The 14342-nt window shown below is 37.9% G+C and overlaps 1 protein-coding gene across 7 annotated transcripts in view; it reads right to left on the bottom strand.

Moving 5' to 3' along the window:
- Window positions 1-14342, bottom strand: part of LOC137622964 (cytochrome b5 reductase 4) — a 200037-nt gene that overhangs the window by 26207 nt on the left and 159488 nt on the right. For all 7 annotated transcript variants that reach the window (XM_068353564.1, XM_068353559.1, XM_068353565.1 and 4 more), the window contains 2 exons: window positions 9146-9348; window positions 8919-9015 (listed from right to left, as the gene is read on the bottom strand). In XM_068353564.1, coding sequence (XP_068209665.1) covers window positions 8919-9015; window positions 9146-9348 — 300 coding nt within the window. The remainder of the gene's footprint in view (window positions 1-8918; window positions 9016-9145; window positions 9349-14342) is intronic.

Consider the following 14342-nt stretch of genomic DNA (forward strand, 5'->3'; position numbering starts at 1 on the left):
CAAAGTATAATGGACGCAACCTATTGGAGAAGCAAGTCAGTGTTTGCGTCATTTTACTTGAAAGATGTCCAGTCTCTTTACAAGAACTGCTACACACTGGGACCATTCGTAGCAGCGAGTGCAGTAGTGGGCTCAACCACTACAATTCCCTAATTCCTTATCCTTTTAATCTGTCTCTTGAAGTGTTGTTTTTTTATGGGTTGTCCGGAAGGCTAAGAAGCCTTTCGCATCCTGGTTGATTTGGCGGGTGGTCAAAGTCATTTCTTGAGAGCGCCTAGATTAGGGGTTTGATGAGGTCCTGTTGTATGGGTTGCAACCCTTGATACTTCAGATCCTAGGGGTCGATCAGCATCCTAAGAGGATCGCGAGGCTCCGTAAGGAAGACGTACTTAAAAGGCAGAGTAATTGTTCAAGTCGACTTCCTTACCAGGTACCTATTTATTTTGTTTTTGTTATTTTGATAACTTCTAAAATGAAATAAAAAACTCTTAGCTCATAAAAGTGTAAACATATATTACTGGTCTCTACCCACCATCCTGGATGTGAATCAGCTATATAATCACCGGCTAAGTTAAATATTGAAAAATGTTTTTTTGATTATAAAATAAATTTTTGAATATACTTACCCGGTGATTATAAATTAAATGACCCTCCCTTCCTCCCCAATAGAGACGCAGTGGGACGAGGAGAAAACTAAGTCTTTGTTTACATGAGAGCTGGGTATCTGGTCGACAGATGGCGCTGTTGGGCACACCCGCAACCTGTGTAGCGATCGCTGGCGAGTTTTTCCGTAGAGTTGTCTGTCGAGCAACAGAGTTGCAGCTATATAATCACCGGTTAAGTATATTCAAAAATTTATTTTATAATCAAAATAACATGTTACCACCATAAGATCCTTCTCTCCTATTGGTCAGCATCTACTGTACTGTATCCCATCATGCATCTAAGCACTGGCGTTCCTATGTCTTTTTGTTTCGGCAGCAGTATTGTACGCATTGACTTGGTGTTTGTGATTTTGCTTTCGTAACAATTGTACTGTATTGTGTGTGATATTACATTACATCATTAGCCATGAGTCCCAAGAAAGTTGTTGATGTCAAAGGAAAGAAGAGGATGATGCTTTCCATGGAGATGAAGATGGAAATAATCAAGAAATGCGAGGCTGGCATGTGGTTAAGTGTGATCGCGAAGGAATATGGCCAAAATCCGTCTTTGATAGGAACGATCCTGAAGCAGAAGGAAGCATTCAAAGTAGCAAAACCTTCTAAGGGCGTGACTGTTTTCCCCAGGAAGAGGAGCCACGTCCACGATGAGATGGAGACACTGCTGCTTGTCTTGATAAAGGACAAAGAAATGGTTGGAGACACTATCACCGAAGTGATAATCTGCCAGATAACCAGCGCCATTTTCGGTGATCTCGTGCTTGCTCATGCCGAAGTAGACACAGGAGAAGGAACATCGAAGCAGGCACCCCAAGAGTTCAAGGCTTCTCGTGGGTGGTTTGAAAAATTTAAGAGATGCCCAGGCATTCATTCAGTGGTGCGTCATGGGGAGGCTGTAAGCCCGGACACGAAAGCTGCCGAAGCCTTTGTTAGGCCGTTCGAGTTGACTGTCCGGGAAGGCTACAGTCCCCAGCAAGTCTTCAATTACGACGAGATTGGCTTTTTTGGAAAAAATGCCTCGTCGAACTTACATCATGGCAGAAGAAAAGAGGCTACCCGGGCATAAGCCTATGAAGGACAGGCTTACCCTTGCACTCTGTGTAAATGCCAGTGGGAATTGCAAGGTGAAATCCCTGCTGGTGTATCACTCCGATACTCCTCGAGCCTTCAAGACCCACAAAGTCACGAAGGAAAATCTTCACGTGTTGTGGAGGGCTAATGAGAAAGCCTGGGTAACAAGACAATTCTTCGAGTGGATAAATGTTTATTTTGGGCAGATTGAAAAAGTACAGTATTTGGAACAGAAGTGCCTCCCTATGAAATGCCTGCTGGTGCTGGACAATGCCCCTGTTCACCCTCCTGCCCATGATGGATATCTTAAAAGAATATTTGTTCATCAAGGTCCTCTATCTTCCACCGAACACTACCCATTTCCTCCAGCCCATGGATCAGCAAGTGATTTCAAATTTTAAGAAGCTATATACAAAATATCTCTTAGAGATGTTTCAAAATCATTGACAGCACAAACCTCACCCTTCGTCATTTTTGGAAGGAGCCTTTTGATATTGTCTTATGCCTCAAAATCATCGATCAAGCTTGGCAGGAGGTTTCGTGGTGCACCTTGAACTCTGCGTGGAAGAAGCTGTGGCCTAATGCCGTCTCCGTACGAGATTTCAAGGGCTTCCATGCAGACCAAGCCGCAAACCAAGCTGAAGCTGATTCTGAAAATGTCGACGATCTTAATCCTGTTGCTTAATCTGAAGTTGCCGAGATTGTTACACTCGGGAAGTCCATGTGTCTGGAAGTTGATGAGGCGGCCGACATTGATGAGCTTATCGAAGAGCACCAAGAGGAACTTGCAACGGATGATCTCAAGGAGTTGGAGGCCATGCGAGTGAACGTCGTTCAGGGAGAGTACATCGGGGGGAAGGAGGATGACCCACTGACAACGGCAGAAATTAAGGAGGGCTTGACGGCTACTTTAAAATGGTGGCTCTCATAGAAAAGAGACACCCGGAAAAAATTCTCACAGGTCGTGCATTTGAGTACTGTAATGAAGTTTGCCGGAGTCATTTCAGGAGAATTTTAAGAAGCAAGCAGAAACAAGCTGCTTTGAATGATAATTTTAAAAAGAGGGCTTTGGTAGAAGCAGACCAAGCACCAGATAAAAAACTAAAGAAAAGTGGCAGTGATTAAAAAAAATACGTAGGGTAATTAAATTTAGAAAATACAAAATGTAAAAGAAAAAAAAAATAATAAAAGGCAAAAAGGAAAGAATTTTAAGTTTGTCGTAAAGTTATGTTAATATTTCCTGCTATTTGTAAATGGTTCCTAAAATTAACTGTTAATGTTTTCTGTCATTTATAAATCTGTTTTGTAAAGTTAAGTGTTTACGTTTTCTGCCACTTGTTAGCCTTTTCTGCCATTTGCCATTCTCCTCTACCGGCCCCCCGCACTTCGCTCTTGGACATCGCTTCACTCCAAAGGTAAGGTTCCACCTTTTTGTTACTGTATTTTTACTGTTTGCTCTAATTATACACTTCTTTTACAGGTTACCAGCAGTTAATTTATTGTTGAATGATCAAAATACAGTACTTGACATACATTTAGTACTGTTTAGCGACGTGTGTAATTTTTACAATCATTTAACGTGGGGTTTTTGTAGGGTTTGCAATGAATTAGGCTGTTTACATGTAAAAGGGGAGTCGCAAGATGAAAAAATCACGTTACGAAAGCCACTACGGAACCAATTAATTTTGTGCTGTAAGGCATTACTGTATATTTCTCTTCCTTGAATAACTGCCAAGCATTGCACTGATGAATTTTCTTGGAGTGGTTATTTCGTAATACAGTAATTCGGTGAATTATTTTTCCTTTTAATCTATACTTAAATCTATAGTATTTTTATTTCATTTGATTTACAAAGGTAAATCAACCACTTATACAGTTGTAAATGCATTATGCATTCATGTAGTCACTATGGTGCTCATCTATAATTACTCTATATACAGTACTCTATTTGCTAAAATTTCCTTTATAATAAGAAAATATCCATAAAATTCCAACAAGGTCCTTATAATTAAGTCAAAATTAGCACTAGAATAATTACTAATACAAACTTAATAACCAGTATCAAGGGATTATTGTAAAACCCGGGAAATTGTGAGAACAGTACCAAAAGCTCCCATGCCTTTAACAAATCCAAAGTAAAATTAAGGAAGAAATAGTTACTTCCAGCATATGCATTCAGGTGTTTTGCCCACAGATATTCAAAAACTTCAGAGAAAGAAGTTATTGAAATTGGGAATTAATCAGTAGCTAAAGCTACAACCACTACATTTATCTAATGTAGTAACATTATCAATTCTCCAACAAGTGCTTAAAGAACAACCTCTTTTGGCTAATATGTCAAAAGAATGAAATTTTAATTTCAATACTCGGTGTCCATATAGCTACGCACCCTAAGTTCACTCGATATTGACTTCACTCGCCAAAACCACCACACCTTTCTTCGCTTCAAGAGGCCAGGCACCTTGCCCACCAAGGTGACATCCAGTGATGAAAGTCAACCTAAATTAGTCTCTACATCAAAACTAATACCCTATCCTCTTGACCTTATTAGTAAGTGGGAAGGAGGGTGGACACATAATGAACATCAGAGGAGTATAGAAATAAGAAACTTTATTATTAAAATTCAATTTACTTCTATGAAATTTCCCTGTTGTTCATATTGCTGCCTCACAGTACAGTATCTAAGGGAGGTGACGTGAACGAAAGAGATAGTAAATTTAAAGTTGTCAAAGAAAATACTCATTTATACACCAGACTCCCCTGTTAATGTTGTGCCTTGGTGCTAAAAAGTTTCAGCCAAGCTTATAATACAAATAAGACTTATCATATTCATCCGATAATATAAGTGACAGAAAATCAAATTTTTGACAAGTGATTTATATTTTCTCTAAATATACAAACTTGAGTCCTTTAATAGGAGTATGCATTTAGTGTAGCAAGAACTCAGCTGTTAGAATTTATAATGAGGTGTCAGTAGCTACTGGTAAGTGACGGGGAAGCCCCACCCCCTCGCTAACATATTGAGTGGCCACTTTGACTATTGCCTAGGATTGCAAGGTTGTTGAGGTAACTTGAAGGGCTGAAATTTGTATTGCTAGGAAAAATTAAAATTTAATTTGTAAATTTTTTAATTGTTCCTGCATGAATATAAACTCTCATTCTTTAATATGAGAACTAACCTTAAGAGGGAGGACGTTCCCATAACCAAGTTAGCTAGTTTAGAATCCCAGAATGTTACGCTTGGACCTATATAGGTGCATGAGTATTAACTCCTATAACTTTCAACCTGCAAAAAGTTTCTCAGGTGACAGAATAGATTTCTGTCAATAGGCAGGCAGTCATGGAGGAGCATATATCCTAAAGAAGATATGATGTCTGAAAGGTAAGGCCAATTTAAAGAAATGGGGGGTATACATTGTGCCCACCCCTTATTGGAGGATGGGGGGAACTACTATCCTTACGTGAATAGAAAAGTTTTTCGGTTCGGTAGCTTATATGTATCAACGTCTGATCCAGCAAATAATGGGATGAACAGTGCGTTGCAGGGGTTGGGAAAGAAAACGAGGAAAAAGGGCCACACATTCTTACCTCTCAATCTAGACTTATGTTCTTATACACTGTTTCTTCTCCCATGAAGAAGCCAGGTTTGCTACACAGCCTGCTGAGTAGTAAACACTGATCCCATTAAGAACATGTCTATGGACTTGTGGGTATGCTCCTGCAAATAGTGGACCATGAAGGTTTTCTAGCATTTCCAGACTCTGGCCTTTATAACTTGCGTCACTGAAAGATTCTTCCTGAAGGCTATTTTTGACCCAATTCCTCAGACCTCATAAGTGCGAGCTTGAGCAGGTTCCTTTGAAGCCTAAGCCAATGGAGGATAAGCTAACCTGATGGTTTCTTGAAACCATAAAGATAGGATGTTCCTGGAGATCTTGAATCTGCCTGTTCATCTTCTTTGTCTGCATCTTTTCCCACTTTTATGTGGGGTCGATGTTTCTGGCCAGTGTTCTCCATCTACCTCTGTCCCACACTTCATCACCGGTTAATCCCTTTGATCGAAGGTCATCCTTGATACAGTCCATCCACCTTCACTTTGGTCTCCCTCTCCTTCTCCTTCTCTGTACCTCCATTTCCATCACTCTCCTCCCAATATACTGTTCATCTCTTCTCATGGCATGAACATACCACCTCAGTCTACTTTCTTGTATCTTATCTGATAGTTCTCTAACTCCTGTGGTACCCTTAATTACCTCATTCCGTATCTTCTCTTCTTATCACCCCACACATCCATCTCAACATTCTCATCTCTGCCATGAAAAATTAAACAACAACCAATATGGCCAGTGGAGATGTTGAATCTGCCTGTTCCAAAGAAACAATTTTGGCACTGCGGTCTTAAGAGCCGAGTCCACTTTAGGTGGCACCATAGCACCCTCACAGGACAAAGAAGCAAATCAAATGGATTATTAACCACATCCTTAAGGATTCAAACCTAGGGTCCTGAACAGTGGGGCTCTGAGTCTTTGCAACAAACTTGAGAATAAAGGAGAACGAAACCATCTTCCATCCCTCTGTATGACTGATTACATAAGAAATTCTATGAAGTACAACTGCTTGTTTTACCAAGTCCAAGGATAGGAGGAGGACCATCTCGAATGTCAGATCTATAGGCGACGCGTGCCTCAAAGGTTGGTGTGGGCCCCTACTAAGGAACCCAAGAATTCAGGTACTGTATGTTCCACAAAGGTGGCTTGAGTTTCATAGGAGGACAAAACTATTGAAGGCTCCTCACGAGCACTGACAGCTCAAATAAAGAGGAAAGGGGTAGCCCTTTAGTCTAAAAGACCTGGCTTAAGGCTGAGCAACAGCCTTTCACCTCCAACACCAAGACAGCTTCTCTCAGTAAAGGTAGATAAAAGAAGCCACTTTTCCTTAATCTACCTTTTAAACTATAATCTGCCAATAAATTATCTAAAAGCAAAACAATGGATTAAACCAACCAGTTGAGGGCACTGAAAGTACATCTGTACTATCCGACAGCTGAAAGGGTGGCCACTCAGTGTCCTGGCGATGTGGGGAACTTTCCTTTATCAACTTTTATTAAAATGCATTCCAAACTGTTACTATGGTAACTAAAGCCCACTAATCTTGATTATGAATCTAGGATTCTTCAAGGTAATCTTTAGCAAATACAGATTGGTAAGCCCAAGTCTGTAACTAAAAGTCTTTCCAAACATATATTCCTATAAAATTTCAGCTATGTAGCTGCCTTTCTAATATCATACAGTACCTCTAACTTGGAAGCAACTCCTTGTGAGCATCTGTGACACATATTTTTACCAGAAAAGATAGGCATTTTTAAGAATGGTGATTTGACAACTTAACCCTACAAAACAACTTAAAATTACTAAATATCAGCAGTTTAGCCAAATACGCTAATACTTCAACAGTCCTCGGAGAAATAAAATCTCGAATGAAATTGTAACTGCTGTATCCATCTTGTCTTAAAATCATTCTTGGCTCTGAAAGCAGGCAAAAGCAATAAGCTCTTCTTACGGTTTCCAAATCCTACCTTCCGAAAAAATGCTTTTAAAGTTTACTGATGCGTTTAGCTGGAGAAAAAAAAAAAAAAAAAAACACCGGAGTTTTTGCCATGATATCTCTAATACTGACGCTTCTCGGAGTTTTAGCCATGATATCTCTAATACTGAAGATTCTCCAAATATTCTAAATTTGAACCTGTTTGAGTACAGTGTGACACATGACATAAATACCCTTAATAGCTGAAAAGGACTGCTTTTCTCAGGAAAGGAGTAAGTTCAGTATAATTAAGCCTCACGATAAGATTTTCCATTACAATTAGTATATGTATTACCAAAGGGAGTACTGTACTAAACTCTTAAATAAATTCTTACTAGCTCTGAATGCTGGTGAAGAAGATAAGATCTTGTGTAAAAGTTCTGTTCATAAAAAAGGGGAGTGAAAAATTTTAGTTATCCAAGTTAATTCTAATTACTGATCCACTGCTTACTTGCATCCATCAAAATGAGTATTCCATTGACCCGTAAAGCTTATTTTTGGGCTGTCTTTGAAACCTAATAATGACAAACTAGAGGTGATAAATTTACTACCAGTATTTCCCGCTATATTTACCTTCTCTAAATTTTCTTCTATTCCAGATGTCAGCTTATCAACACAAAACAAGCAATTCCAACACAAGACAAACATACAAACCAATAGAGAGACAAGAAAGTGCACCAACCACCATTATAATCCAATCATAATGAATCCTATCAGCTGACTACCCCTCTGACAATCTCCTTCACTATTAACACCACCACATGACCTGACATCACTGCGACATACGTAAAAGCTTATTTCTTCACTGAGCTAGCCTCCTGGCTAGTACAGTAGTGACATGTTCGCCTAGCATTTGCATGGCAGCAGATCGATCCCAGCAAGGGACTGTGAGTTTAAGTTGTTTATTGGGGAGGCCACTACTTTGGATAGGCACCAGCTAACGTTCTGGTGAGCACCTATTCTGATGAAACTGGAACTGCAAATAGCCACCTTTAACCTTTATTTATCAATATATTACCAAATCCCTTAATGTTTTTCTCAATCTTTTCTGTATACTGTACAGTAGCAATGCGGACATTGATAAACCTGGGATTTTAGGGGAGTTGGCTAATAGTATCACATATCTTGTAATACTGTACCCAATCATCTCCAAAACCCTAATTTAACACACAGCTGCTACCTACCTGACTTGCCAGGAAATATAACAGTATTGAATGTCACATGTTGGAATTTTATAGCAGAAGTCAAAATAGTGATAAAGGCAATAAATAAACTTTTATCATATGTAAACTTATGGAACTGGGTTAGATAACAGATTTAGATAGGAAAATGAGATTCTATTTTCTAATACAAACCCATCAGTTTAAATTGTAAAAAGTGCTTTTCTCCAAACCATGAACTCTTGTGGTAACTTTTGACAGGATGGGAGGATTTAACTACATTGTCACTACAAATAAGGATATTTGGCTATGTGAAGGCTGTACATACTTCCTTTTTTTGTGTAAGAGAAGCTGCAAAACTTTATATTACAAATACGTAAATTTAATAGCTTGTATTCCATTAATATCCCTTACATTATGCAGATCAGTAAATTATACTAACCTTCAGTGTATCTGAATGGTCTGCAACAAGGCTCTCTAGCTCTTCTTTCCAGGGTATATCTTCTTCTGTCTTATTAAAAAGAACTAGCCTGATATTTCTGGAAAAGAAAAAAAAATCTCTTGAGTCTGATGAATAACTATTTTGTGCGTATACCAGGATTATGATACTGTATTAAGTTTTTTTCAGCATTTTCTAAAACAAATATGTTGAGACAAACAAATTCTTACTTTTCCTTTTTTAGACCTGCAAGCATAACTTTCACCAATGGAGTGACCCCTGTCCCAGCTCCAAGTAGCACAAGATCTGTTGCTGTATCTACTGCTGATGTCAACTTGTCATGTGTGAAGGTACCTTCTGGTAAACTAACTTCAATCTTCGATTCTAATGCCAAATCATCTAATAATGGGGTCAATGTACCATCTGGATAAATCTGTTAAAAAGATATGTTGCAAGTCTTTTATAAACAGGTAAATTAATTTGTTCACATGAAGTCTATATTTTGATATGTTTGAATTTAAAACTTTATTAAAACAAAAAATACACCGCATCAGTATTATTTTGATATGTTTAAATCCTAAATATTCTTTAATAAAGTCTAATTTTGTAATACTGTAAATAAAGTTGCATAAATTTGAACAATTATATATTATATTTAAGGTTTTTCTTACAAAATAAGAGTAACTTATTAACTGATTTGAGAAACATCATCATCATCATCATCATCTCCTACGCTTATTAACACAAAAGCCTCTGTTAGACTTTGCCAGTTCTCTATCTTGAGCTTTTAATTCAATACTTCTCCATTCATCATCTCTGACTTTATGCTTCATAGTCCTCAGCCCTGTAAGCCTTGGCCTTCCAACTCCTCTACTGCCTTGTGGAGCCCAGTTAAACATTTGGTGAATTAATCACTCTTGGGAGTGCAAAGAGCATGCCCAAACCATCTCCATCTAACCCTCACTTATTGGAAGGAGAAGTATAATGGTTTGATTTTGTTGGGTTCCCACACATGTAGGTGTGTCTGGGAATGAGAAGGTAGATTTACTGGCGAGGAATGCTGCATCCGAGTTGCTACCAAGAAGGTATCCCATTCCGTGTAATGATTTCCTACCTATCATCAAAAAATTGTTTTGTAATAAATGGCAACAGCATTGGAATAATCTAGATGGCAATAAAATGAGAGAAGAATCAAATGTCAGAGATATGACATGATGCCCTGTAAATGGGAGACAACTCTTTGTCGTCTCCGTATTGGTCACACTCGGTTGACACACGAGTTTCTTCTGAAGGGCCAACACCAACCGTATTGCGACGACTTTTTAGTACCTTTAACAGTGAGGCATTTGTTGACCGAATGCCCAATTATAATAACTTAAGAGATAGATATCTATTTGAGGCTCGAGGTGAGGGTGGCAGGTTCATCCTTGCCAAGATTCTTGGACATGATATGTCCTACTATGCGAGCAGCATTTTTAGATTTATTTCAGAAGCAGGTCTTCTGAAAACTATTTAACTTCTATAGTGACATTCAACTTTTATGGTTTTAATTGAATATTGTCTTGATTTTTATATAAGATAAATGATATCGGCATCAATGACCTTAGATGTCAGGATGCCTGAAAACTTTAAATCAATCCATCAATCTACCCCTCACCGTGATCTCATTCACATATGGCACTCGAGTAATCTCTTATAGTTTCATTTCTAATCCAGTCCCAGATCTACTGAATCTGTTGGAGATAGTTTTCAATCTTTCACTAAATTCCAATTCTGATGACCCTGTATTGGAGATCATAGTTCTTAGATACTTAAATGATTTTACCTCGTTAATCCTTTATCCTTCCAGTGATATTTCATCTTCCATTGCATAATCCGTTCTCATCATCTCTTTCTTATATTCATCATGAGCACAACCTCCTATGATATTTTGTGCATTCTGGTAAGCAAGCTTTGCAAATCCTATGGTGTTCTGCTAATAAGGACAGCATCATCAGCATGCTTTAGGTCGGTTAATTTCCCATTACCGATCTAGTCCAATCCTCCTCCATCATACCTAACTGTTCTACACATTACAAAATCCATGAGGAGGATAAACAACATAGGTGACAACACATTCCCTCGGAGTACTGGAAATTCCTTTGATAGGACTCCACTATCATTAACTTTGCACTTGCTATGCTCATGAACAAACTTAATCAAATTCACATATCTTAGAGGAATTCCATAATAATGCAGGACTCTCCACAAAATTGGCCAGTGCACACTAACTAAGGCTTGTTCATAGTGCACTAATGCCATCAACTGTGGATTTCTATATTCTACACATTGCTGTAAAACATGTCTCAAAATGAAAATTTGGTCAGTACAACTTCTACCTTTTCTAAATCCTGCCTGTTCATCTCTCAGCTCTTCATCAATTTTTCTCTCTAGTCTCTTTAGAATAAGCATACTATATGAAGCAGGATACCTAATCCTAACATACACCATCATTCCCCTTGCCATAGGAATAGCATCTTGTTTCAAAATTACTTGTTTATTAACAACTATAATAAGGATCTCGGATGACCTTAGAAGGATAAGGTTAATGCTTTTCAAGACTGAGAAATTACATAAAAAAGGGCCTCAATACATCTACTGCCTCTTCTCCATCATTGACCTCACTCCTCTGTTTTGTACTAAGATTTTCTGAATTCATAGAGTAAAACTATAAAGTTATAAACCGAGTTAAAGAGTGGAGGGCACATTATAAAATGTCAGTCAATATCCTACTTAAAAGGTCCTGATAGCACAGGGTTCTGTTCTCACCTCCAAAATTTCTTGATGAAAGGAATCAGGCTGAATTGTTTTTGTCTTCATCTTTGTTACCTACTTCTTTTCGACTATTTTCAAATGGCATAGCATTTGGTACCTTCTATGAGTTCTGGAGAGTATCAAATAGTAGGAATGACTGGCTGGAGTAAGTGGTTCTTTTTGGGTCCTAGAATGACAACTGAAGGGCTGTTGGGTATGTCTTTTCTTAACATCATTATTGAACTTTTAAATCACTAATTGCAAAGATTGGTTATTGATGGGAACCATAGTGACTATAAGAATGTGATATTTGGTGTTTCTCAAGTTAATGACCTCAGCTCATTACCTTTCATACCACAGTACAGTATATATGCATATGTGGTTTGACCTGGAAAACAAGTTCTTTGCTCATGCAGATGATGCTACTCTCTTTGCATCATTTCCATTATCTGAATATAGACCTGTGGCTGCTGAGTCTCTTGATAGGGATTTAAATAAAATTATTGATGGTTTAAACTGTATATTATGGGGGATGAACTTAACGCTAACCAAACCCAAAGTATGATTGTAAGTAGGTAAAAGACAATGCCACCACAACATCCAGATAGTCTCTTTAACTATAACACATTTGAAATTCTAGATGTGATTGAAAATTTACTTTTGAAAGGCATCCAGTCTATTTCTTCAATAGCGCAAAAAAAAAAAAATTGCTTGATGATAAAATATCTTAGGATTTTCAGTGATCAATCTATCTTGAGGAAATATTTTAGTTCTTTCATTCTACCATGTTTTCAGTATTGGTCTTCTGTCTGGCTTCAACTGTTGAGTCTCATCTTAATTTGCTGATTATGAAATTCCTTATTTCTGTTATGGATATCAATGTCTGGGACTGTCAATCAGTAAGATTTACGCGCATGTTGCAAAAAAATAATCATAATTCTCTCAACTGCATTCAGAAATACCCTGACTGTACTCTCTTGTGAGTAGTACTATGTACATTATGTAGTTGATTGTAACAATCTTGCCATCTTCCATATATGGCTCAATAATACATGGTATTCTAGAAATTTCATTTGATCTCTAACCAGATTATTGAATGATCTCCCTAATCTTGTGGTTGAAGTGGTGAAACTTCAAAAATCAAATTTTCTGTCATTGCTCTTCGTTAAACAGGTTGATATAAGTCATTTCAAATGCTATATATGACAGATCTATTTCAACAGTTACAGATCTGAAAATATCTTACTGTACAACTGTTATTACTTCTCATATATATATATATATATTTAATTCTTTATTTCTCTATTTCTTTTCTTCACTGTGGTGCTTTCCCTGTTGGAACGCCTGGGTTTGTAAAGCTAAGGGTGTCTGGTTTCAGTTCCAGCATCATCAGAACAAATGACTACCAGAACGTCAGCTGGGCAAGCCCAACTACCCACTGTGGTCCTCGGCCGCAGCAGAGGCCTATCCAGTAAATAGCTTAAACCCACAGTCCCGGGCTGGGATCAATCTGCTGCCATGAGAATGCGAGAATGCTAGGAAAGCAAGATACCACAGTAACATTATTATTATTACAAGTTAAGCTATGACCCTCATTGGAAAAGCAGGATGTTATAAGCCCAAGGGCTCCAACAGGGAAAAGAGCCAAGAGGGTAGTAGCATCTTCATTTTCCATCTATGGCTGTAACTTGGCTAGTAATAATAATAATAATAATGATAATGATAATTGTACCATAAGGGCCATGGAAGTTAATGACCACCTCTTTGATTGGGTGTGAAAGCCTATTCATGGGAAGGAGTGGTCTTGTGTAAGTTCTTGCAAACTGCTTCATCAATAGCAGAGTTGTCTAATTTAACCATTGAGTACATCCCTCTTCTTAAGCACTGCATTTAAAAGAATGGAATCCAGTATTATGCTAAAGAAGATTAAAGCAATCAAAAGTTTGGCCTAGGTGATTTTAACTGGTTGTCACCAAAAAAGAGTTTGCTGGTAGCTCATAAAATCCATTGTGGTCATTCAGAGATGAGGAATTCTGAAAGGAAAATGTTGGTTTACAGAGAAGGATTTGAAAGATGATAGAAAATTTCTAGCAATAACCTCTAATTCAAGAGGATATTGATAACTACATGAGACAAGCATGCTATGTGAAACCGTTGAACTATCAGAGTCTACAGTCTGAGAGGGCTTTTTGTAAATTTTGTCTAGACATGTCAAGGAAATCTTCTACGAAGTGGTGAATCCAATTTATCTTTCTAAAAAATATAAAGAATTTAAAAAGTACTGTAATTTATATTTTTCCTAGCTATGAAAATTCTAGTAGTTTAGAATATTGATGTCTTCAGCAGTGCCGTACAAGGTTTACAAGGTTTGGTAGTTGGTTAATGACAGATGGCACAAGGAGAAGGCCCCACCCAGCTGTATCACAGAATAGAGACTTTTGTCCTTAGGTCTAAGATCGAGAGGTGTGGTTGAAGTGGGAAATTTAATTTAAAGGATTCAGGTTTGAATAGATCGGAAAAATAAAAATTATCTATAATATTCCTTTTTTGTTCTTGTGCGTAAACAAACCTTTTGTCCTTTAAAACAGGGAGGCACACTCATTGGTGGGAGGAACAGGGAGGCTCACTCATGGG

This window comes from Palaemon carinicauda, chromosome 30, assembly GCF_036898095.1.
Source record: "Palaemon carinicauda isolate YSFRI2023 chromosome 30, ASM3689809v2, whole genome shotgun sequence".
NCBI lineage: Eukaryota > Metazoa > Arthropoda > Malacostraca > Decapoda > Palaemonidae > Palaemon > Palaemon carinicauda.